Source organism: Drosophila montana, unplaced genomic scaffold (assembly GCF_035044405.1).
Source record: "Drosophila montana isolate Dmon_TW-CO22-7 unplaced genomic scaffold, ASM3504440v1 contig_2556_1, whole genome shotgun sequence".
Lineage (NCBI taxonomy): Eukaryota > Metazoa > Arthropoda > Insecta > Diptera > Drosophilidae > Drosophila > Drosophila montana.
The window spans coordinates 357,519-385,127 of NW_026997420.1; the positions used below are offsets into that span (position 1 = coordinate 357,519).

General features: G+C 37.3%; 1 protein-coding gene across 1 annotated transcript in view; it reads left to right on the plus strand.

The window, feature by feature from the left end:
* Atg2 (Autophagy-related 2) overlaps nt 1-25,100 on the plus strand; it is a gene marked incomplete at its 3' end in the record, with an annotated part of 359,806 nt that extends 334,706 nt beyond the window's left edge. The window contains exons 16-17 of the mRNA XM_064682913.1: nt 2,815-2,942; nt 24,946-25,100. Of these exons, the coding sequence (XP_064538983.1) occupies nt 2,815-2,942; nt 24,946-25,100 (283 nt within the window). The remainder of the gene's footprint in view (nt 1-2,814; nt 2,943-24,945) is intronic.
* Between the last annotated feature and the right edge of the window lie 2,509 nt (nt 25,101-27,609).

Here is a 27,609-nt window from a genome sequence, read left to right on the forward strand (position 1 = left end):
CTGAATGCATCATCATCCCAAATTTGTATTCACATATGTATGAATGCATGTTGTGTGATGAGGTTGGCTCCGTAGAAAATCTGTTTTTTAAAGTCGATGAAAATATTAATATAATTTCTTTAAGTTAACTTATTAATTAAATTATTATTATTATAGCTGCCTATTTTTTTTTTTTTTACTCTATTATTTTTTAATAAAATAAAAAATAATTAATCATTTATCTTAAAGAAATTATATAAATATTTGCATCGACTTTAAAAAACAGATTTTCTACGGAGCCAACCTCATCACACAACATGCATTCATACATATGTGAATACAAATTTGGGATAGGTCATGCATGATCAGCGCTAGAAATCTAACAAATTTTATTTCTTTGCCAGCTTAAGTTAGAGCTGTGACTAGCAACACATTCAAACATGCTTTTATGTATGTATACTACCAAACATACAAACATACATAATTGCTTGAACGACTGTCATAGAGCCAAAGCTCAGAATACATTCTATTTTTAGCTTTTCGTTCATTCGGCTGTTAGAGCGCAATGATACTGATTTCGTTTTCGTTCTCAAATTTCAAAAAACCAACTGCATAAAAACATTTTGTTGTATGGCGTTACTCGTCTTAGTGTTTATATTGTTTTTGCCTGAACCCTATTATTCCAACACGCTCGTTTGCTTTAGTAGTAATAAAGATAAATATAATAAAAGAAACGTTTTCTTGGCAGGGTTCGAACTCGCAACTAACCACACTACCTGCCGCCGCCTCTACCCAACAGCCACACCAATTATTGAGTCTTAATGAGAAAAAACCAATTAAAATAGCAGCAAAATAGCAATTACAATGCGAATGAATGTGTGCGTGTACATGTATACAGAAATTCTTATAATTTGCGCTAGCTGCATGATCTTCATGAAATTTTCGACAGTACATCTTATTGTAGAATAGAATATAGAATATTTGTGTGTAATCAAAAAGTCAATTTCATATAAATTGTGGCTTAAATTGACGGGCAATACAAGTTGGATTATTAACTTGATTTATAGATTTGAGCTGGTAGCGGGGAGGTGGCGAGGTATAAAATGAAAGATACTTGTTATATATATACTATTCTAGAAGCAACATGTCAAGTTTGGTGACACTAGCTCATATTATTTACCGAAATTGCCCAAAAAACAGGATTTCGATATCGATTTTTATCGATTACTTGGAAATCTGCGCGGGGACCAGGAGGACCTACAATTAAAATTTCAAGAAACAGAGCTGAATAGTCACTCTGAGCTTTTTGTCGTTTAAAGTTCATGAGCAGTGGATCGAGTTGGTCCGCAAACGCTCTTTTAGTATAGGGGGCAACAACAAATCACTTGCAAAACAACAACAGTGCGCACGAAACTAAATTTTTTCGCTAGCGATCGCTACATGTATGTTAGTGTATGTGTCCACACAAGCAAAAAATCGAACAATTTCAATTTTTATTAAATGTAGGAGGCATTTATTCCCCTTGAAAGGGACGAATAATATGAACAAATGAAAGGGTTGGCCACGACGATTCAAAATTCTTGCTTTTTAGCTCGTTATCGTTGGTAAGAGTACCGTAGCGTTGGCATGTGTGCATTTAAAATTTTTCCGACTTGCTATTCACTCACACACACTTATTTTGTATATGAAATTATGCATTTATGCGTTTGTGTGCCTATTGGTTGGTTGCCTGCCTGTCCGATGCAATTATAACAAGATGTGAAGTTTTTGTGATTTCTGAATTTCGAGCTCTACACACGGACACACGCACATAAATGTGTGTGAATGGGCAGATCATGGGCTCAAAAGAAAACTTTATTATCGGCTCGCGTCTGACGCGCCCTTCTTTTATATGATTTTGGGTAGGTGTACAACAAAAATGAATTTTTTTTGTGTCGGTTGCTGCTGCTTCTGGATTGAGTATGGGGGTTTGTTTACCGTCCTATCGGTTTTAAAATCAATTTTAAGGATCTTTGATTGAATTTAATTTATACGTGCCACGGGCAAGGCTTGAGTGTACCCGCTAGTACACTTAGATAGTAACCACTAACATAGATACGTCAAACAGCAGAATAATCGAATGACGATAAATCGCAACAAGTGAGCCCCATGGGTGTCTGCGACCATTTTGTTATGCCCAGAGAGAGAGAGTAAGACTACCGAGAGTGGCAGCCGAACGCCGGCCTCAAAACCCGAACGTTCAGTATGAAGCCGCATCTCGCTCTGCGCACAACGTCGCTGCAGCTGATGCCTTTTCATAATATATGTATGTTAGTTCTAATTCCAAAAACATATGTGTGTAGGCGGTTCACCTGTTTTCATTGACTGTTCACACATTTGTGTCTTTTGCGGCCGCAAGCCAACCGCAAGCATGCCAAAAAAAAAAACAAAGACCGTGCCAGTTGCCCAAGTTTACGCACCCATTAATGAAAATATCTCTCTCACGACAAACCCTTGATCGGCTCATTCGCATACATGGGGCTCATTCGCATACATGGGGCTCACTCGTTGCAATTTATTGTGATTCGATCATTCTGCTGTTGGATGTATCTATGCATTGTATGGTTAGTGTAGTAACGTAGAAATAAGTTTATGATAAAATAATTTATATAGAAGTGTTTTTCGTCACTAGTTATCCAATTAAATAAGTGATTATATATTTAAAATATATACCGTATGGGAGGAGAGTAAGCGTTAAGACTGGGATTTGAAAGAGTTGATCCCGGGCAACTCCGACAATGCCTCGTTACCTGATTGTTTTGCAAATAAAATGGATTTTTAATCTTTTTCTTTCAGACGAGGGATTCTTGGCTGGAATAAATTATTTGAATTTGTAAGTAAAGAATGGCTAAAAGACATAAAGAGAAACCAACTGCCAAATATATTAAGTGGAATCGGACCAACTAATGCTGTTATACAACTGTGTAAGTATTATTTATGTCAATCTGAAATCAACATCGAATTTTCATATCGGATAAAAAATCACAATGGTAACAATCGGTACCCCGATTTATCGGATCATTTGAATCCGATTCATTGACGTTTCCTACAAATTTTTTAATTTTAAAAAAATGTGAAAGGCAATAAAGCATGTGAAATGTAATCAAAAATATTATTTTATCATTTTAAACTTTATTTTTACTTGTCCAAGCCCTAAAACTAAAATTATGTAAAATAATTAGCAATGTGCGGTTACGGCGTTAATTTAAATCTTGCCCAGAATCTAAAAAATGCGTATTTAGTGCAATATTATGCCATCCACAAAAAAATAACTAGTAAGAGGCTCTTGTCGGCAGCTCGCGAATAGTCGGTACCCTGACCCTCTCTACCAACACCTAATGCGGATCCTGCCATGTGCTCGTTTGCTTTAGCAGTTATAAAAACTTATTTAAAAAAGAAAAATAATTACTTCAATAGGGCTCGATCCCATAACAGACCACACAAATTACCACAGCCTCTACTCAACAGCCATACCACCAATTGACTTCTAGGGGGGGAAAAAACGAATTAAAAAGGAACACCCACACATCACAGACTACAATAAAATAGCAATTGCTATGCTATTGATAGAACTCAATAAAGACGCGCGTGAGGGTGTGTGTGCATCTATACAGAATAGTTATACAGCCCAAACACATATTCTTTAATAACTTCTCTGTCTCTTAACCGATCTTTGTGAAACAGTAGATCTTATTGTACTATAGAATATTCGTGTATAAAAGATAAATGCATGAGAATAATGGCTTAAGTTGGCGGGAAATTCAAATTGGTTTATTAGCTTGATTTGCAGCTATGTGGTGGTAGCGGGAATGTGGCGATAGCTATAAAATGAGAGATACTTGATGTATACATACTATCCTAGAAGCTACATGTCAAGTTTGGTGACACTAGGTCTAAAAAGATTTGCTCAAAAAACAGAATACAGATTTATATTTTAATCGATTACTGAGAAACGCGGAAAGTTATCGATTATCGGATACAAGGTCGTGCCGCGCGGGCATTAGGAGGACCTACATTGCAAATTTCAAGTCTCTAGCTCTTAAAGGTTTTGATATCCTTGTGCTCATACATACGGTCAGACGGAGAGACAGACGGACATGGCTAGATCGGCTGGGATATTGATGCTAATCAAGATTATGTGTGCTTTATGGGGTCGACGATGTTTCCTTCTGCCTGTTACATACATTTGCACCAATACATTATACCATTTTTACCCATTTTTAATGGCATAGCAGCTTAATAGTTTTAACTTTTGTATAGTTTTATTTGATTTTGTCTCCAGTACTTGTTAGCTTTTTATACCCTCCACCCATTGAAAATGGTACTATAGGTTTGTGCAAATTTATTCTTGGTCAAAATCAATAGTCGAGTCGATATAAGCATGTCCGTCTGTATATATGTATGTATGAACTATGAGCTAAGTATGTCAGTACTATTTATGAGCTAAGAGCTAGAGATTTAAAATTATAAACATTGTTTTTTCTAGTAGGATTAGCAACTAATTTAAATGCCGTTATCTTTTTACAATTTTACGAATATTCTATAGCACAATCAAATCTTCTGCAGAAAATATCAAACTCAATTTTTGGTATGGCTGTATGCTATAAGGCTATGGAAAGTACAGTAGTTCGGTCGGTTGAATATAGTTGCAAGTTCCACACCGAAAGAGGGCACCAATTTGAACATTTTTTTTATTGCTATCCTATTACCTATTTAAGTGGTGAAAATTGTTTAAAGCTAGAGCACATGAGCTCGACTATATCACTCTTATTTTTTTAACTTGCTGTAGATATGCGACGGACCGTTTGTCCGAAAGACCGATAATTTTTGAAAATTAAAACATTGAGTTAAAATCGATAATATTGGTTTTGCCTGACATTGATTAATCTATGTTTCTTACATTGTTGGTAAATATCCCTTTTGAAAAAAACTCTCAAAGCTGTTTGTCCTGACTGATTGACTAGAGGCGCATGATAAGACGTGGTTTTGGAAAATACTACTTGCAATTGTTGAAAAATCGTGAAACGTATTTCTCACTTAAGCTGTGTTCAAAATCATTTGACGGGTGCTTCTCACTTTTCGGAAAATTGTTTCCTCTATGGTGTAAATGAGGGTAAATGATTTGCTAGTTGACGGTTCGCATTTAAATGTAATATTCGATCGTCTTGAAAATCATCTTTAAAGATCTTTGTGGAAATTCATCTGATACGCGTTTCACACTTCAAAATATCCGCCCCTTTTAGATGAGATATGCCGGTTAAAGGTTATAATGGCGATGTTTTAAGTTTTGCCTCATTGGCCTTCAACTTATATATATATATATTTATATTAGTTCCACCCGCAACTGTAGTAAAATTTCGGAAAATTTTAAACTTTTTAGTTTACCATCTGATCGCCCTTAAGCTCATTTTCAAATATATTCCATCCCCTGGAGATGATCGTTGGCCTGCTGATTGATGCCAGAAACGCAGTATCGTCTCCTTAAATTGTTGTCTAAAATATTAAGATCCGTGTTAAGCGCTGGCCCAAGGACACTGCCCTGAGAGACACCATCCCGAAGGGTGCGCATTCCGGATTATCAACTGAAACACATATATTAACCGAGTGGTGGCTAGTATCGAAAAGTAATGAGGAAATTGATTAAATAAGGAAAAAATTGTTTTAATAAATATACATATCGGACAGTGCAGGAATGTGCTAACATGTAACTATATGTTTATTTAATAAACATAAACAGAAGATTTTGGAATACAAGGACACGAATGGCACCTTAGCTTGTTTGTATCTGCGATTTCCTCCTTATACATTTGAGCCGGGCGACAGCCTGGTAATTCCGTGTAGTTCGGGTCGACCGGTGCACCGTTAACGATTTTGCTGCCTCTAACGAATTTAATATGGGGATGTTATTGCCGTGTACCGAGCGGTACGACGTTGCATGACGTAGACCTAGATTTACCTGGTGCAAGGGAGTTGACGATTTCGTTAGTACACTTAACTTTGCGATTGTGCTAGAGCAAAGATGCTCTTTCGCCAGCACTTTTTACTTTGCGATAATGCTGGTGCAAAGGTGCTAGAGATAACGCTGGTGAAAAGGGGTTTGCTCTTTCGCTAGTGTAAATAATACTCATAGTTAACTTAAACAAATTATAATTTTATAACAAAAATTGCCTTCTTCTTATCTTACCAACTAATAACCTTATAATTAAGAAGTTGCATTGCTTTTTGATGGAGATCGAGCAGCAACTCCCTTTGATATCGACTCTGAAATTAAAAGTTTATGTTTTATTTGATATGCTTTTTAAATAATACATACCAATTAACACTGAATAAAAAATATATATTAATATTATTGCAAATACATACCCAATACAATAATTATGAGTTTATTTAATGTTATCCAGTTAAGTAAAATTCGCACATGCAACTCATAGCTTCTGCCAGACAGAATCACAACTAAAACGAAACTACACCATTAACAAAATCTAGGGAACTCGGCTACTTTTTATTGTTCGTCATCAAATTTCTAAGACGAAGCAAAGACCTCGCAATAAAAAAATCTTTAACATTTGAACGCCCCGGCGTGGTCGGAGCGCCCATGCGTTGGCCCTCGTCGATTATCTCATTGCTATGGAATATAAACGAATCGAATATTCCAACCCCTGCACGTAAGAATTCGGTGCGCTCAGTCGGTTACCAATTTCGCGGCGTATCCCCAGCTCGCCTTTGTGGTTCCGTAGCAACATCAAAGATCCAATGCGTGGTCGCCACTCTCGCCCAAAGCATACTAGATGTTTTCTTGCACCGTCTGGAATATTTCTTACAGTCGTAAGAAGCCTTCGATTCTGGCTTAATTGCAAGTTTTTCAGCACCAGGTGTGACTTTACGACCGGCGTCACTCGTGTCCCGTGACAAGGAAGGTCGGGTACTGGGTGATCATCGTTTGCTCGGTTTGCTTTTCCTGGCGGACTTTAGTGTGGTAGTCTGGTAAATTAGCAGTTTTCCCGCTGGTGTTTATTGTTCTGCCTTGAATCCCGGACTAACATCATAAGTCATTAATGACAGTACCAGCATTTGTATTCTGGCCCAAGTCAAGCTTTAAAACGCCTAAAGACTGTCCATGTTCGGCAGTGTTAGGGACACCTTGTTGTTCGCAGTCACAACTGTATAATTTCTAAGCCTTGTGGCAATCTTTTCTCTATTTTTTCCGTGTTACGGGATTTCCTTGCAGACTAGAATTCGCCAGTATCCTGTAAAGTATTATTTTTAAAAAGTTAAAATGAAAATAATAGCACGTCAGTGCTGTTTCGCTTTGATGTTCAGAATGACTTTATTTCAATTTAAAGACATGTGCTTAGCCTATGTATACATGTATACTTATGCTGTTATCGGTTAAAAGCTACAAAGAGAAGCAGAGCGGGTCTCACGCTGTCTTGGCCTGCTCAAGTGGCATCAAGTTACTTATGTGCGCAGCACTGTATGTATGTATGCGCATATGTATGTGCATACATATATACGAATTTATGTATGCTATGCGCTTGAGTCTGTCCTTTTATACATATTTGTTTATACTTGGAACAAAGTGTTACAAGTTGAGTTATGTATTATATGTATGAATACACTACACCTCCCTTTTTAGAGAAATAACAAGAAATAATTGATTAAAATATTTGGATAAAAGGATTTGTTAGATTAAAAGCGTTTTTTGACCTTTTAAGAATCTTATCTCAAGTGGGCGTGTGTGGATGGTATGAAGTTTTAATAAAGGTTTAACAAATTGATGAGCAACACGACTGACTTATATGATGATGCTTACAGAACTGATTTCTTAACATAAATTAAGATTAAAGGCACCGAGCAATTAGAGAGTTCGAAAGAGAGCGAGACTTCGTACATGTGACGACAGTGCTTATGTGCTTATGACATTCAAATAGAAGAGAATTAGCATAATCTTAACATAATCTGCTTTGACATTGCTATTGATACCCTAACTAATGTATATATGAGGTATATGACCGAACATCCCGGCCGCCTTGAAAGAATTATCTTTCAAGAGACAGGTAGAACAGCCAGCTTATGTACTGGCCGGCAACAGAGTCCGGAGGCAGTGCGAATATATACGACACGAACACGGTCATCTTTGCCACTCACAACAGACTCAACACGACCTAATTTCCAGTGTAATGGCGGTGTGTTGTCCTCATGTATGATAACCATAGAGTCAACCGTGAGATTTGGGGAAGCCGAAGCTCACTTTGTCCTAGCTCGAAGCTCGTTCACATACTCCGCAGACCAACGACGCCAGAATTGCTGTTAAACAGCTGTGATCTGCTCGTAGCGATCCAAGTTGGAGATGTTGTTGGTGATAATCTCACGCTCGGGCAAAGCGCGCGGTGCAACTCTATTTAGAAAGTGTCCTGCAGTGAGAGCGCTGACACGATTTCAATGTGAACGGCCTTTACGTCCATGCAGACATATATGGCGATATAGGATTTTGTGGGACCCTTGCCACGTATTCGAAGATAGGTGTTCACTGGACCGCAGAAGTCGACTCCAACGTGGCGAAATGGCTTGTCTGTGGATAAGTGCTCAGGTGGCAGGGAACCCATGACTTGACGAAGTAAAACCTGACGATATCTGACACAGTGTACACAAGAACGAACAATGCTGCGTGCTAAAGCTCTTGCGTTTATGACCCAGAATTGCAGCCGCAGCAGTCCAACTAATGCCTTTGGTCCTGCATGGCAATTGCGCAAGTGAAGATGCCGAACATAATTGTGGACAAATTGCGATTCCTTGGGAACAAATAAAGGATGCCTTTGACGAGAGGGGATATCAGCATGCTCGAGTCTGCCGCCAACCTTAATGAGCTAGTATCCAGAAGAGTCATCTATGAAGGGGCTGAGAAATTTCAGATTGCTTTTCAAATCTCTTTGTTTCCTTAGCAATTGCAAATCTTCCTTGAAATAGTGCTGTTGGATGATCCAGATGATGCAGTGCAACGCGTGGCGAAGTTCTTCTGGGCATGGCGGCGAACTTTCGACAGGGTGTTCCTTTTTGGCAATATGGTAAAACCGGAACATATATGCCATAACTCGAAGCGCCCGAATGTATGAACTAGTTCCGTTCAGCCAGTCCAGAACAGAATTACTTTCGATAATTGCAGCAAATGTAGACTTCCGTTTTTCAGCATCGATAATGTCCATGTCCAAATCATTGTCGAATTGTTGGCAGGGCCATTGAGTCTCGGAATCACGCAGAAACGCAGGTACTGTAAACCAAATTGATTGCTGGAGCTCATTAGCTGGACATCCACGTGACACGATGTCAGCAGGGTTCAATTTTGACGGTACATGTCTCCACTTACCATCTGCTGTTTGATCTTGTATAATGGATACTCTATTTCCAACAAATGTCGACAAGGTGATAGAGTGTTGTTGCAGCCAGTGCAAGACAATCTGTGAATCAGACCAGAAATGCGCGCTGTGCGGCTTGCCGATGTATATGTTTTTGATCGTTGTATATAACTTACTCAGAAGTTGAGCTCCGCTTAACTCTAATCGACGAAGCGTCAGCTTCTTGACAGGAGCCACCCGAGACTTAGCAGTCAGAAGCTGAACCTGGACATTGCCATACGAGACCGTGGAACGCACATATACGCAACAGCCGTAAGCACGTATTGATGCGTCACAGAAAGCGTGCAGTTGTATGTCTGTGAGCTCAGCTTGCAAGCAAAAACGGGGTACTGAGATCGACGACAATTCCTTGAGAGACGTTACGCAGTTTCTCCATGCTTGTAGAAGTGATTGCGGAACAGTTTCATCCCAGGCGAGTTTTAGCAGCCATAGATCCTGTATGATGATTTTCGAGACGATAATGATTGGTGCCAGCAATCCTAATGGATCGAACAGAGAAGACGCAGCCGAGAGAATAGTCCTCTTTGTGACTGTTGAATACAATTTTTAGGGGCTTAAATTCAAATAGTAGCACATCACGACGTTGATCCCAAGCTACGCCAAGTGCGCTAGTGACAGCGTTTTCATTCAAGTTTAAATCCTTTACCGATTCGTCGTCCCTGACGGCGGGATGATTGGAGTGCCACTTAACCAATGGGAAGTGTCCTCGGCGAAGTATCTCGGTGACCTCGTGTTTGATGTTCTGCAACTCGATGAGCTCGTTTGCTCCGCATAGCAGATCATCAACATAAAACGATGATTTTACAATGGATGCGCCAATGGGAAACTCGTTGACATGCAGATCTGCCAGATATTGCAAACTGCGAACTGCTAAGTATGGGCCGAGGCCGTCCCATACGTCACTGTATTTAGCTCAAAGGTCTGCAAATCAGCAGCAGGGGATGCTCTCCAAAATATATATTGAAATTTCCGATCCACTGGGCTGACTAAAACTTGTCTATACATTTTCGTAATGTCCGCTGTGATGGCGTAACGAACCAATCGAAACCGAAGGAGAAGTATATACAGATCTTCTTGGAGTGTTGGGCCAACGAGAAGCAAATCATTCAATGAATGCTGGGACGATGTAGTGCACGAGGCGTCAAACACGACTCGTTACTTCGTTGATGCACTGCTGGGTTTAAAAACACAATGGTGAGGTATATAAAAGTGTGGCTCACTTAAACTCGGATTCGTCACTAAAGTCATATGGCCAAGATCCTCATATTCTTTCATGAAAGTTACATATTGCTATTGAACAGTAGGCTGCTGACTGAGGCGCCTCTCGATAAAAAACGACGACGTGCAACATCGCTTGAATAGCCAAGGCACACTGGATCTCCCTTGAAAGGTAGACGCACAACAATCCTGCCGTTATTCATCTGTGTTTTCCTTGAATATCTTCACAGAGCCGATTGGATTGATTGACTTTGGAGAATTTTCTAGAGCATCAATGCTCCACAGTAATTGAAGATTTTTGTCAATTGAGAAAGCAAGCACGTTGATGACTGCTTAGCTGACTGATGACGATACTTGCCGATGTTCTGGATTGATTGACTTTGGAGAATTTTCTAGAGCATCAATGCTCCACAGTAATTGAAGATTTTTGTCAATTAAGAAAGCAAGCACGTTGATGACTGCTTAGCTGACTGATGACGATACTTGCCAGACACAACCCATCCAAGCAACGTTTTCTGAAGGACTGGCAAATTGTCTCCGAGCTTTATCTGTCCAACTGCCAGGCATTCGAAAAATGCCTCGGTACCGAGAAGGAGATTAATCCGACCTGACCTGTGGAAAGTTTCGCCCGCAAGTGGTGTATTCGCGGACAACCTCCAATCTGACGTGTCGATTTCCGAATCCGGCTGGTAGGCAATGTGAGACGTTATGCAGACCTGTAGTGTTACTTCAAATGGTGACAAACGAGATTTAATTCCAGTAGTTGTACAGTTGTTAATTTTAGTCGAGGTCTCCCCTATGCTGCGGATTTCGAAATGATGCTTATCACGGCGTAGATGCAGCCGTTGGGCGAATTGATCAGTTATGAAATTGACTTGGGAACATGAGTCAAGCAATGATCTGCCTTGTTTATACGCCCCTGATGAATCTCGCACTAGTACCTTTGCAGTAGCAAGAATGATTTGTTCGCCTGGCGATTGATTCATATCGCAGCAGGAGTCGTTGTTGAGGACATTTGCGCTATGGATGATGGCGATGTAGACGATGATGATGCAGGCGATTGGCCAAAATGCAGAAGCTTGTGATGGCGATGCTTGCAGCTTCGACAACGATTGTTAGAAGGACATTGAGCCATCCGATGTCCTGATTGAAGGCAATTAATGCAAAGTCCAGCATTTTTTACGACTCCGTACTTGAGTTTAGGACTCATGTCTTGAAACTTAGAACATTGTACAATTTTATGGTCGGAGCTGGAACAAACAATGCATGTTGGATTAATAATAGCAAATGATAATCCCTTGCTAGGCTTGTACACGTGTTTTTGTTTCGAAGAATCAACCATTCGATACGATGCAATGCCGATTGATTGCAGAAACTGACAATGACGTTCCAAAATAGTTGTGCAGTGAGCCCAATTTGGCAATGTACGTAAGTCAAGAGACTCATTCCACTTGTTACGAGTTTGCTGGTCACATTTTCCGATGACGATGAATATCAACATGGCTTGGGCAATATCTGATCCGGTACCCAATGACGATAATGATGAATACAGGGCTGACGCATTGTCCAGCAGACTGCGCAGCTGATTTCCGTCCGGTTTGTCGACTGGCTGTAGATTGAATAGTGATTCTATTGTGTCTAGAAATATAAGTGTAGGATTGTCATAACGTTCACTTAAACGAGCAAGAGCCTTGGGATAATTTTCCTGAGTCACTTGGAATGCCTTTACTGCCTTTTTGAGAATACACAAATATTCTATATTCTATTCTACAATAAGATGTACTGTCGAAAATTTCATTAAGATCGGTCTACAGACACAAAAGTTATGTGCGCACGTGTTAGCAGCAGGTAGCACAAATTCCAAGAATATCTGTATACATGTACACACACACATTCATGCGCGTCTGCTTTGAATTCTATCAATAGCTGCTATTTTATAAAACTCAATAATTGGTGTGGCTCTTGAGTAGAGGCGGCGGCAAGTGGTGCGGTTAGTTACGAGTTCGAAACCAGCCAAGGGAACTATTTTTTTTCTTTTTATTTTTCTTTATTACTACTAAAGCAAACGAGCGCGTAGCGCGAGCAGCATTTGGGGTTGGAAGAAGAGGGTTCAGGGTATCCCCTAGTCGGGAGCTCCCGACTAGAACCTCTTAGTTGTTCTGCTTATATTTATCTATCATTACTCTAGCTCTTTTATAAGCTGCTTCTAATCTATATTTTTATTCTTTAGAATAGTCTTCTATATTGTATAATGGATTTATTTTATTATAAATGTAGTACCATTGAGGGGGTCGTGTTGAAACAATAAACGAAATACGGGAACCATTCGTCCCAATCTGTCTTATCAACAGATATATATGAACGAATGTAATCGTTAGAAGTTCTATGACTTATTTCTATTGTTCCAACTGTCTGGTGGTGGTGTGCAGTTGACGTTATATTATCTATCTTTAGATATTTACATTTGTCTGTTATAATTGAATTCTTATATTCTGTACCCATGTCCGTAATGAACGTCTTCATTGGACCGTACTTCAGAATAAAATATTCAAATATAGCTTTAGCGACAATTTTTGCATTTTTATTTGGGATCAGAATGGCAACTAGATATTTTGTTAAATCACATATTAGTGTAACTGCATACTCGTTACCATACTCTGATCATAGTAATGGACCTATTCTTTTTCTTTTTCTATTAGGGTCACCGGGTTGAGTACCGCTACTCTTAATGAATTCAATATTCTATTGCCCATTTGTTTGAAATTATCAATTAAAACTTGTTCAAAGATATTTTCCCACGGTGCCAATTTGCATTGGCTGATTTAATAAATACCGGCTTGCGTTTCAAGCCTTTGGAAGAACTGACCTAAGTCAAGAATTCCATTAGTATACAAATCGCTAACATCATATCTTGCAGTAATTTTTTTTTTTCATGTTTAAAGAAACATAGCATATTTTTTACTTGCAAGGTCACTACATTACGTACTTCGTCATTGTTGATGACTTCATATACGTTGGGCTTTAAAGCTTATGTCGAAAATGGGTGATTGCCCGATGTATTGCTGCTAATTCTTGTTCTGTTGTACTTTTTGTACTTTTTTCTTTGCTGAAATCTGGGTATTGTAATAATATTGGGTTGTTTATTAGTGCCGATTTGAGATGTTCGAAGGCATGCTGGCAGTGAGCTGTACATTCGAATTTAACATCTTTTTTACATAATCTTGTTATGTGACGAGAATAGTCGGCAAAATTTTTAATGAAACGTCTATAATGATTGCAAAATGCAACGAATCTACTAGCGCTGTCCGCATCATGTGGGACTGGATAGTTTTTAATGACGGCGTATTTTTTGTCGTCTGGCAAGATTCCTTTATCAGTGCATAAAATGTGACTTCATGCATAAAAAATTAACATTTTTAGGGATGTAACTTCAGGTTGTATTTCATACATTGCTCAAAAACAGCAGTTACGTTTTTAAGCATATGTTTTTTGGGATAACACATAATTATTAGATCATCCATGTAAAGGAATGCTTGAGGAGGTTCAAGTCCAGATAATGCAAAAGTCATCATTCTCTGAAATGAATTTGGCGCTTTTTTTAAACCAAAAGGTAATCGCGTAAAGCGATATGAGCCATTGCTCGTTGCAAAGGACGTTATATTTCATAAACTTTCTTCAAGTTCGATTTGTTGAAAACCTGACATTAAGTCAAGGCATGAAAAATATTTTGCTATACCTAATTGATCTAAAATATCATCAATTCTAGGTAGTGTAAATTTATCAGACAACAGTTTTTATTAATCTGACGATAGTCAATTACTAATCGCCATTTATTATCTTCTGAGCCCGGAAGTGCTTTCTTTGGAACTAGTAAAAGTGGGCTATTGTATTCTGACACTGATGGTTCGACAATTTTGTCGGAGATTAATTTTCCTACTTGTTTTTGAATTTTTTCTACCTGGCTATGCGGGCTTAGATAGTTTTTTATATAAATTGGTTCAGTATCCTCCAATCTCAATTTTTTATTGTGTATATTGTTTATAAAAATTATTTGTTGTTATTGATTCGGTTTCCAGTCCGAATACATCACTATACTTGGTGCATAATTCTACTAATTGTGTTTTAAATTGTTTTGGAAAGTTTTTACTTAATTGAGCTATTACTGTTCTTTTTTCTGTTCTCTGGAGTAGTTTGAACTACATCGTTCGAAAGTGGTTCAAAGTTTAGATTATTTATGTTGATTAATTGGTCTTTATTGGTCGTAGTAATCGGACAAACGTATTTTTTTGTGTTGCAACTGTGTTTGCAACGTAAATTCCAGGTTGAATTTCCTGATTTCGGATTAATTTACCATCTTCACGTGAAGTTAGTTCAACGTATCGGACAACTTCTGATCTTTCTGGTAGAAGTATTGAATTGTTACCAGAACTGTATGTTATTGGAACATAAATTTGGACATTTATGTTGTTTGGTCTAATTATAATCCAATCTTCGGACGGTTCTAGGTCTATTTTGCAATTAGGACCTTTAATATAGCTAAGTTTGCATCAACTATATGCAAGTTGTGAGGAATTATATATTTGTCTGCTTGTAGCTCTATTGGAGCGAGGCCTTTGGATTTCATGACTCCTTGACCTATACCTTGAATGTCTATAGTGTTATTTAATTGGATGTCATTAAAAACATCGGAATTTTCTTTTAGAATTGAGATATCTGCACCTGTATCTATTAAAATATCAGTTTCTTTCCTGATTCTACATTATAAAATGAAACAAAAATATTGATATTGAAGTTTATCGAATCCATTTTTTTTAATTCTGTGTATCTAAAGGGGGTTGTTGGTTTCCCAAATTATTTTGTGCTACTCTAACATTGTTTCTGTTATTGTTATTACGATTATTTCCTCTAGATCCTCCACGGCCTCTCTTATTATTATTATTACCACCGTTGTTGTTATTACCACCGTGGTAGTAGCCACGACCATATGAGTTATTACCATATGACCCGTTTGCCCTTCCTCTGTAATTACCTCGACCGCGTTTTCTGCCGCGCTGAGAGTAATTCTGGCAGAACAAGATACTGTTGGACTGCCCAGTTGCTTCTAGTATTTACAAATTTTGATACCGTTTCGTTCATGGTATGGAAGGTGCCTCCTTGCATGATAAAGTTTACCTTATTTATTGCGCAAATTTGCGACATTCTCTTTACAGCTAATGTCAAGCTGTATTTGTTAGCTAGTTCCGGGCTTAAACCATCACTGATATAAGCTCCTTCAAAAGACTGGGTCAATTCTTCTACCTCTTGGGTGTACTGATTTGCCGTTTTGCTCTTTTGCTGCAGGTTAAGGAGTTTTGCAGATATAACTTCTTCAGATTCTCCTTTTACAGCTTTGGATAATTGATTAATATTGGCTAGAATTGTCTGCTCATTACTTATCAAATTTCTAGCGTGGCCTTTAAGTTTTGCCTTGATAATCCTTACAGCAGTTAGTTCATGAGTGCCTTTTAAAGAATCTATTAGATTCAATGTATCCAAGACACTTTGTAGGTTTTCGGCCTTTCAATCGAACTCAGGTAAGAGTGACGAGGCTAATTTTAAAAACTCTACAAATGTATGAGTCATGTTTACTTATTTTATTTTTTCTACTTGGTCAAGAGTAACTGATCAAACGTTACCGGTGTGTTTAATGCCGATGGCGAATAAAGCTGAAGATTATACTTTTCGTTTAAGTTTACCAGATTATCCCTTAGACGTTGTAAAATGTCTGAAGTTTAGACTCTGTGCAAACTTGTGAGTTTATGCTGCTATTCCTTAATTAAACTTATGATTTCATTGTATTCATATACAAGAATCTCAGTGTGTTTAATTATGGTTGGTTGCAAAACTGGTGCGCTTTTATTTAGGCACTTGTAGAATTTATTAAAATTTGATCTATGCAGCTTTATTTTTTCGACTATTTGGTGCCATTCTATGTGGTACTTCTTTACTTCCCAAAATTGGGTATTCTTCTAATTGTTTTACTGAGACATATGGCAACGTACTTAGGACTATTCCCTTTTCTATTTTCTAGCAATGCCTTAACGGGCTTGTGTTAGTGTTGTAAATATCTATATATTCGTTTTCGAATTCATAGACTATAATGAATTCGCTATGTAATCGCAGTACGTTTAGTGCGCGAATACGAAATTCTGGCTCATCTCTATAGGTGAACCTAAAAAGTGTTTCTATATCTGTCATTTTTAAATTATGCCTTGGAACTATCCAATCCTTAGTATAGCGAATTCTGTCAAAATACATTGTATATTATTAAGAATGGGTTTTTATTTATAGAATATAATGAATTTCTTTATTATTCATTATTTTTTAAAAAACATTTTAATTTTACTTAATCATTTTTAATTATAATCGTTGTTTTTATTTTTTTTTTAATATCTAGACTTTATCTAGATCCTTATCCTTATAATTTGAAAAACAAATTAGAGCACATAATTACGATTATTATTAAAAGCTTTCTAGTTAACCCTAAATCTACGCTACTTGATTCTACTTTGTTTATAACATTTGTAGTGGAGTCCACTGTCTATTAAACCCATTATGTATGTGCATACATATATACGAATTTATTTATGCTATGCGCTTGAGTCTGTTCTTTTATATTTTGCAACAAAGTGTTACAATCCCTATCCCGGTGACGCTGGCAGTGTTGCCTAAGGCACTAAGGGTGCTGCTGAAGTTGTTATAGCTGTAGCCGAGAATACTTGTGTTTGATGTGAAGATCTTGCCTTTCGTCCTTCTCCCGCATTGACTGCAATTGGCACACGTTTCGACGTGTCTCTCTCCTCCATCTACTCCAGAGTGCTGCCGATCCGGGGTACTATATACGGCACCTCTTTACGGTCAGAGAACCGATTAGCCAGCCGGCGCGACCTACCGAGAAACAAGCAGTTCCGTAACAAATATAACCCATAATCTTAATGCTGTTGTCTTTTTGAGAATATAATAATATATTTCAAGTGTTTGCGTCAGCTAGCGCAAATTGCAAGAATTTCTGTATACATTTACACACATACAATCATTAAAATTAATTTTTGGTAGGGCTGTCGTGCTGTGTTAAATAGTCGGCACTACAAATCACTACGTATAATTTGAAGAAAAGGAAAATTTTACAACAATAATAAAATGGCTACACTCAACTTATGAACGTATATCACCGTCTCTACACTCCTATTGCTCTCACAACATCAAAACTGTTCTTTGGTTGTTATACATACAAAAAATGGTTTATTAATTTATAATGAGCTTATGGGAATAAGTGCTTACAGTAAGTTGATTTTACGATCTGCATGTTGACTTGTCATTTGCGGAAACTAAAATTAGGTAAATTGACTAACTGTTGGCATTTTGGCTGACTTAGGTGTTTACTCCTCCCTCTCTAATCACGTCGTAAAAATACAGCGTTCAGCACAAAATAAGGGCTGTATAAATTAAATAAAGCATCTTGGAGTTTCCCTGCAATTATTGTCCGGTATATCAACTCAAACGAAAGCATAATGAAAATATACGTCGAAGATATTGTTGTCTTTGGACAAACAGCCGAAATATGTCTAGCCAATATGCAAACGATTCTGAAACAGTCAAAAAAGTATGGCTTAGGTATACACTTAGTTCTGCTTTTACAAAGTCTGTTTTTGCACGGTTTTGATTGAACACGGTTTTCAAATATAACAAGTAAGAGGTTCTAGCACCCGACTAGGGGATACCTTGATCTCTCTTATTCCAAAACCAAATGCAGCTCGCGCTACGCGCTCGTTTGCTTTAGTAATAATAAAGATAAATTAAAATAAAAGTTCCCTTGTCAGGGTTCGAACTCGTAACTGACCGCATTACTTGCTACCGACTCTACTCAACAGCCACACCAGCCAAAAAAAAAAATTTAGTTTCCTCGAGAGGGTTCGAACTCGCAACTGCCCGCACTACCTACCGCCGCCTCTACTCAACAGTCAAGCCAATAATATGTTTAGTCAGCATCGAGGACCAAACCTTCGACGACACTTTAAATCAGATCGAAGACCAATTCCACTTCACAGTCACAGAAATCCCGAACCTGGAAACTAATATTACAATAGATGAGTTAGACCTTAATAAACTACGATTGGAAGGCATAAAAAGCCAAACGCAAATCTGGCACCTAAACAAAAAACATTCAACTCATCTTTGGACTCTGCAATAATACTGATGTTGGTCGCTGGAACACTACTTTTCGGTATGGCAAAAAGAACTACGACAATCGAACTCACCCAACCCAAAGACTCCGAAGCTCAGCCCATAGCCTCCCTATGGCCTTCACTTCAATCTAGGGGGGGAGGAGTTACCGTATCGACCACCCAGGGCATGTCACAGTCGATACCACCACCGAAGCCGCATAGAAGCAGCTAACTATACACATTCCCGCTTACAACCATCGCCCACTCAAACGTTTTGTAGACACATGCCTCTCACACGTCTCTCGTTACCCACTTTAAAAGGGCAACAGTTTATTGTAACATATTCTAAAATTCATGTTAAATTACACACTAAGCGTTCTTAGAGGATGTGCCTTTGCGACATTTCAAGTGCTAGCCACATGAAACCGCTACAACAGCATATTCTCGGACTCATGTAGCTAAACATGTTGACCAAACCTTTGTATACAGCATGCTATATATAAGATATAGAAATAAAGACACTTCACTCCTCGTACGAACTTCAACCAATTCACTTCAGTGTTTTATTAATTTTAACAAACATTAAACCACACAACCAGTTTAACTTAACGACAACAATTTCGTGGGTGCTAACATAATAACGCATTCCTCCGATTATCTCCACATCCTTGTTACCGAGGGTCACACTGATAACTCGCGCGTCTGTTGTTATTGGTGTAATTTCTTTTTAATTTTGATTTTCGTTCGTTTTCTCGATGCTTCTGTCTGGCACGAGGCAACGGTTCGTTTCATTTATGAAGTGGGAAGCTAAGTGTTGCATATGCAAATTTTAGTGAAGTGTAAAATTTTAAATAAATACATAAATATTTTAATATTTGTATGTATTTACAATATTAAAATAAAATATTTTAATATTTGTATGTACTTACAATATTATTAATATTTTTATAAAAAAAGAGTGCTTGGGAGTATATAGCCAATTATATATAGCCAATATATAGTCAATTGCAGCTTATTTAATTATTGTCCTAAAGCGCACCCCTTGATTTGACATTCATGCCGTTTTGCTATACACTTGAAAACCCTTTAAATTACTAAATAAATAAGTGCAATTTATAATAAATAAAAACAAGGAAACGGATAGGTGCTTAGATAAACACTTTTATTATGCGCTAATTGGTATGTATTATTAAATAAAAAATTACGAAAACATGTAAATAAAACATATATTTTTCATTTCAGAGTCCATTGCAAAAGGAGCTGGTGCTGGGTCTCCAGAACACCAGCTCAGAAAAGCTATGCAGCTGCAAAAAAAAAAATTTTAAAAGAATTTATAAAATAATTTAACATAGAAGGCAATTTTTTAAGTAAAATTATAATTTGGTTTAGAAAAATATGAGTTTTATATTTACTAGCGAAAGAGCAAACCCCTTTGCACCAGCTTTATCGCTGGCACATTTGCAGCAGCATTACCTAACGAAATAGTTGACTCTTTTGCGTCAGATTTATCGCTAAGTAAAATGTGCTGGCGAAATAGTAAACCCTTTTGGATCAGATAAATCGCTAATATCTTTGCTCTAGAACAATCGCTAAGTAAAGTGTTCTAACGAAATCGTCAACCCTCTTGCACTAGGTATTTCGCTAGGTCAACGTAATGAAACGTCGTACCGCTCGGTACGCGGCAATGACATCCCCATGTTAAATTCGTTAGTCTAACGAATTGGTGTTTCCACGTTTTAGGACCAGTACCCATCCTAAAGAGGCAGCAAAATCGTTAACGGTGCACCGGTGGACCCGAACTGGGTGTTGATAGAATTCAATAAAGACGCGTATGTGTGTGTACAAGTATACACGTTGGCTGCCAATATATATACAACCACACGTTTTTTTAATAACATCTGTGATTCTTCACCATTCTTGTTAAATTTTCAAAGTATATCTTATCATGCCATAGAATATTTGTATATTCTCAAAAGGCAATTGCATTAAAATTGTGGTTTAAATTGGTGGGCAATACGAATTGGATTATTCACTTGATTTAAAGCTATGTGGTGGTAGAGGGAAGGTGGCGATAGCTATAAAATTAAAGATACTTGATATATATGTATATACTATTCTAGAAGCTACATGTCAAGTTTGTTGACTCTAGCTCTAAAAACCTTAAAGATTTGCTCAAAAAACACGGTTTAGATTTCTTTCTTTATCGAATGCTTGACAACGAGGCAAGTTATCGATTATTGGAAACAACAACGTGCTGCTCTTTGCGTTGCGGACGGACAGACAGAAAGACATGGCTAGATCGTTTCGGCTATTGACGCTGATTAAGAACATATATATATACATTATGGGGTCAAAGATTCTTCCTTCTGCTTGTTACATAAATTTGCACAAATACATAATACCCTTTTTACCCATGTTCAATGGGTTTAGGGAGAGAAATTTTAGCTGTGGGTCCTCCTAATGCCCGCGCAGATCGAGTTTGTTTCCGATATTCGATAACTTGCCCCGTTTCTAAGTAATCGATAAAAATCGATATCGAAATCCTATTTTTTGGGCAATTTCGGCAAATAATATGAGCTAGAGTCACCAAACTTAATATGTAGCTTCTAGAATAGTATATATATATCAAGTAACTTTCATTTTATACCTATCGCCCGTTGGAAGAAGAATTTTCAGCTATTTTGGCTGTACAAAGTATTGCACACTTGGGAGCCGCAATCATTGCCGTATATTTGCACTTTCGCCAGTGAATATTATCACTTCTATTTTTCACAAGCAAGAAATATCATTTGCCTAAGAATTTATTGAGCAAATTCAATTATTTATCAAAGTCAAATGACACAATTGATTTTTTTTATTTTAAATTATCAAAATGAATATGAGTATGTTTATGGGCAATGTCCATCTTCCTGTCCTTCCAATTATTTGTACGAACGCAATTGTTTTGACACTATTGAAGACACTATTGAAGATATAGTATATTGTTATCAAAGTGGCCAAATTGTTGGGCCATCCCCAACTTCCACATTTTTAATACCAACATCCATAAATTTGGCGTGTTTACTAACTCCTCCTAATTTTGAGTCAACAATACTGCGGCCTTACGCCCTTACAAATTTCTTTAATACACAGTATGCAAAAGATATCAAACAAACAAAAAAAGACTCTTTTCGACTTTTTACAGCTTTTATGACATTGTAATCAGAATAATTAGTAGTCGGTTGCAATGTGGAGATCGGCCTTCATCTCAGGACAAACAGTTTTATATATAGAGGTATATGAAACAATGTCATATTTGTTTGAATGTAGTGGTATTCTGCTGCGATTTGAAAGCTATAGCCATATTGTCTAGATTGATAGATGGTAGGTATTGCTGCTGTACATAAATAATGCTGTACGCTCTAACTTTCTTACAGATTTTAACACGTTATTCAAATTTCATAAATTGACTTAATTTTTCATTCTAACCACGGTTGGACAGTTAAAGTAAAGTTAAAAGTAGTATCATCAGAGAAGAAACAATAAATTTATTAATTTTGATATAACTTATCAAAAGAGAATTTGGCAAGCGATAAGGTATTTCAGCCCCAAAAAAAGGTCTTAAACCATTGTTTACCCCACAAGTTAGTATAAAAGTTGTATTAAGTACCAATGTCAGCGCTATTAAGTATTTTTGTTCATGATAATCGACGCACTGTACCATTAAGCTGTAATCATTATTTTGCAGCTTTTACACTGAGCTGTAATCTGCCCTGTTGAGAAAAAGAGTTGAAGCGGAGCTGATGAGCATTTCCACTGGGAAGGATATGTAGCATATACTGTGAAGCTAGTCTAACAATATATTTATTCGAGCAACGGCGAAGGTGGTTTTCAGTCAATCTTCACAAAATAATTTGGGAAGTATTCACCGAGACTCCTTTTGCCATGTCTCGACCTGCATACACAATTTTATTTTAGGATCCCTTTAGAATCCACTTTTAACAAATTTAAGAGCTATATTCCGAAGAAAAAATCTTAAACATGCACAACTAAACGAGCACTAAAAGTGCCAAAACAATGGTGATAGCTTTCATCATATGCCCATATCACCAAGAAAGAAAAAAAATTAGCAATTCATATTCAACACATAATCAGTAATTATTATTTATTGTAAACAAAAGGAATATTCAATGCCAATATTAGTACAAGTGGCATTCAAAATTTATAATTTAGCAATAATTCATTAAAAAAAACTAAGATTTTCTCCATGGCTGCAGTCGGACACATGCACATAAGCACTAACGTGTCTAAATATACCAATGAGTGGTTTGAGTATATCCTCAAAGCTGTGTTGCAGCAGGGCTGAGAAGATTTTGTTTCCGTAAAGTTATCGAATTCATTATGGAGTCTCTCTTGCAGAGTTGATCAAGCCCGATATGCTGATGTTCTGATGAAATGGCCTCGTCGGTCACTCGCCTTTAATTATATCGGACAAGGATCTACTAAGTTAAGTAGGATCTCAGCCTTAATCAAATTGTTAAAAGTGGATTTACAACATCTAATTAACTGCAACGTTTCATCGGCGAGCCCTGGGCAAGATACCGCGCGCCGGTCATATCGCACGCATCGCTGCCACAGTAGTGGATTGGCTATCAGTAGGATTCGCTTGTGATCCAGCCAAGGATCAGGTGTCATGAGCCGAAACCTGAAAGGTAGTAGAGTTGCAGACTTTGTCCCCAAGTACTGAGTTATTTCGGAGAAATTGGATCCTGCCAAAGCAATTCAAAATCTTCCCGCCACATGCAGCAAGAGTTTTAAGCGACACTTCATCTAACATCATGGAGAGGAGCACCATATTACCACTTGTACTACGCTGGACCACCCTCCACAGCTTCGTAAGGACGTCATTCTAGACATTAATCTGTTTTGAAAATATCCTCTCACGAAGTGCCCGCCTTATATAGGTTGCATAGGTTGCCTTATTCCATTTATACATGATTATAAAGTAAATATAAAGTATATATATTCTTGATCGGCATCAACAGCCGAGTCGATCTGGCCATGTCCGTCTGTCTGTCTGTCCGTCCGTATGTATGAACGCAAGGATCTCAGAACATATAAGAGCTAGATACTTTTTATACCCTAAATCCATAGAAAATGGGTAATCAGGGTATTATGTATTTGTGCAAATGTATGTAACAGGCAGAAGGAAGCATCTCCGACCCCATAAAGTATTTATATTCTTGATCAGCATCAACAGCCGAGTCGATTTGGCAATGTCCATCTGTCTGTCCGTCTGTCCGTCCGTCCGTCCATCCGTCTGTCCGTATGTATGAACGCAAGGATCTCAGAACCTATAATAGCTAGAGACTTGCAATTGCGCAGATCGAGTTTGTTTCCGATAATCGACAACATGCCCCGTTTCGTAAGTAATCGATAAAAATCGATATCGCAATCATGTTATTTGAGCAATTTTGGTTAATAATAAGAGCTAGAGTCACCAAACTTGACATGAAGCTTCGAGAATAGTTTATGTATATATATCAAGTATTTTTCATTTTATAGCTATCGCCACCTCCCCGCTACCACCCTAAAGCTTTAAATGCAATTGTCAATTGTCATAGTAAGATCTACTACTCAAAAGTTCATCAAGATCGGTTAAGAAACTCGAAAAAAAATGTGTTTTGGCCTGCAAACACGTGCAGCAGCAGTATATATGTATACACATTCATGCGCGTCTTCTTTGAATTCTATCAACATCATTGCAATTGTGACTGTATTGTTTTCTATGTTTTTTAATTATTGGTGTGTCTATTGATTAGAGGCGGCAGAAAGTAGCGCGGTCAGTTACGAATTCGTACCCTGCCAAGGGAACTTTTTTTATTAATTTATTTTTATTATTACTAAAGCAAACGAGCGCGTAGAGCGAGCTGCATTTGGTGTATATTAAGAATAAGAGGGATAAGAGGGAAAAAATCTACAAAAAAATACCACACTTGATCCATTTTTTATCCAAAAAAAGTAGGTTATTCTTTGAGCTGGTGTTATTGATAAGTTATAAATATCTAACATTTAAATAATTAATATATTTATTTAAATATGTTTTTTTTCAGTTCAAGGTTTCTTTGACTTGTTTAGACTTCCCTTGCAACAATATAATAAGGATGGAAGAATTATCCGTGGTTTTCAAATGGGCGCACAAAGCTTTAGTGCCCGCACTGCGTTCGCAGCACTTGAGATAACTTCTAGGATAATTCATTTACTACAGGTAAATATTTGGATTAGTTTCATTTTTATAAATTATTACAACACATGAATTTATAAATAACCAAGGTAGCCATTTTTTTGCATGTGGAAAGTACACAAAAATTGTTATTAGCCCGTCACTTTTAGGTTTACTTCCGTTAATTAAGGAACTGTATGCTTCTCGGCACTGATCTTATGATTTTTCTAAATGCGCGTATACTTCAGTAAATTGTTCCTTATACCCTTGAGTCATAAAGTATATATTTATAACTAACATATATAATATAAAAAGCATTAGCCGCAGCGACGTTGTGCGCTGAGCGAGATGCGGCTTCATACTGAGCGTTCGGCTCTCGAGGCCGGCGTTCCGCTGCCACTCTCAGCAGTCTTACGCTCTCTCTCTGGGCAAAACAAAATGGTCGCAAGCACCCATGGGGCTCACTCACCCCAATTTATGGAGTTTCGATTATTTTTCTGACTGCCGTATCTATGTATGGTATGGTTAGTGCGTATACTCATTGAACACTGGTAATAACGGAATAACGGGTTTCTGTAAATGAATGCATCAGGCAGAAGGAAACATCTCCGACTCCATTAAGTATATATAGTCTTGGCCAGAATCAGTCGGTCTAGCCATGCCCGTCTGTCTGTATGTATAAAAACGTAGATCTAAGAATATATAATTATATGTACATATATCTTCTCCGTTTCTAAGCTATCGATAAAAACCGATATTGAAATTCAATTTTTTTACCATAGCTTTTCTGCTTTAAGAGCTGGATTCACATAATTTTAAATCTAGTATACTATAGACAGACCAAGTATTATTCATTTAAGATCTAATGCAGAAAGTTTGGTTGAAAATCACAGAAGTGATTAATGAAAACTTGCCGTTAAACAATTTTGTAAGCTTGTGCACACATATCATTGTTTTTTCTTTTTAATTCTATAAAATAAATTGCAATTGCCCTTGTTTCATATCAAAAAAAAAAATCAAAATGTATGACACCGTGATATTTAGTAAAATAAAAAAATCAAAGTGAAAAAGTTTGCTCAAGATATCTTGAAAATCAAACAAATTTTCATACATCGATCGATCGTTCCTATGGCAGCTATATGATATAGTGGTCCCATTTTGATAGGATTTAGCATATATATGAGGAGCGTAGTAAAACTTATAAATGTCGAGTTTGGTAAAGATATCGTGAAAAACAAAACAATTTTCCATACAACAACTTATTTTTTGATCGATCGTGCTATGGCAGCTATATGATATAGTGGTCCGATGTTGCATTTATATTAGGAGCATAGTAAAACTAATAAATGCCGAGTTTGGTCAAGATATCTTCATAAACAAAAATGTTTTTCATACAACCACCTACTTTTCGACCGATAGATCCTATGGCAGTTATATATATATAGTGGTCCGATTTATCTGGTTTCGATGTATGTACTGCGTGCAACAAAAAGAGGCACTTCAGAAAAGTTTCATAAAGATAGCTTTAAAACTGAGAGACTAGTTCGCATAGAAACTGACAGACGGACATGTCCATATCGACTCGGCTGTTGATACTGATCATGAATATATATACTTTATGGAGTCGGAGATGATACTTTCTATGCGTTACATATTTCACGACAAAATTATAATACCCTCTGCAAAGGTATAAAAAAAACACATGGAATTATTTGTCGCTTTTCCTTTTGCATGTAGTTTCCTATAATCCGGATCTCTAAACAAGCACTAATCAAGATCAAAACAAAGGACCAACTTAATGTAATAATGGTAAAGCAGAAAATGGAAATAAGAGCTCTGAGGGGAATTCCGTTTATTAATTTATTACTCAATGGACCCAAGCGATTGCGTAACATTCCATATTCGAAACTCCTTAGATTTCCAGGAAACAGCGCAAAGCTATTTCCCTTCTAAAGAGAAAATAGGAGAATCAAATTCGTAGGTAGCATTTGCGATGTTGCCTTGATATGATAAATACAACATTGACTTTCCAAAAGTGTGGAATGTATCGCATAAGTGAAGCTCATCCCAAGTTAATTGGCAGAGAAAATCTTATCGCTCGGGTGGTCCAGCTTTGCCGGGTCGAAAATTAAACCAGACAGACTACTTCCACGCAAGATTAATAACAAAACCTAGGAAATGTAATTGAATCAATAACTCAACAACGAGCCATCTCACCACGAACTCTATTAAATGAGCCTTTCGCTAAAACCTTTTGTATTCTAGCTGTTTCAGGAAATATATGTTTAGTAGTATTTGTTCAGTTGAAGTGATATTGATCAGTTGAAGTTGAGGTGATAAGATTTCGAGTTTAAGATCTTAATTCGATTCCGTGGAATTAAAGGATGTTTTTTAAGGCTCTTTCGTTCTTGGAAAATCAAACGCGATGTACTGGGGTAAAAAACACTAACATAAGTGAGGTTTAGGACATCTGATAGCATTTATTTATTATTTAATAATGGTCGACAAAAGGAGTGTCAGCCTTATTATGCAATACATAGGAATAAAAAAATTA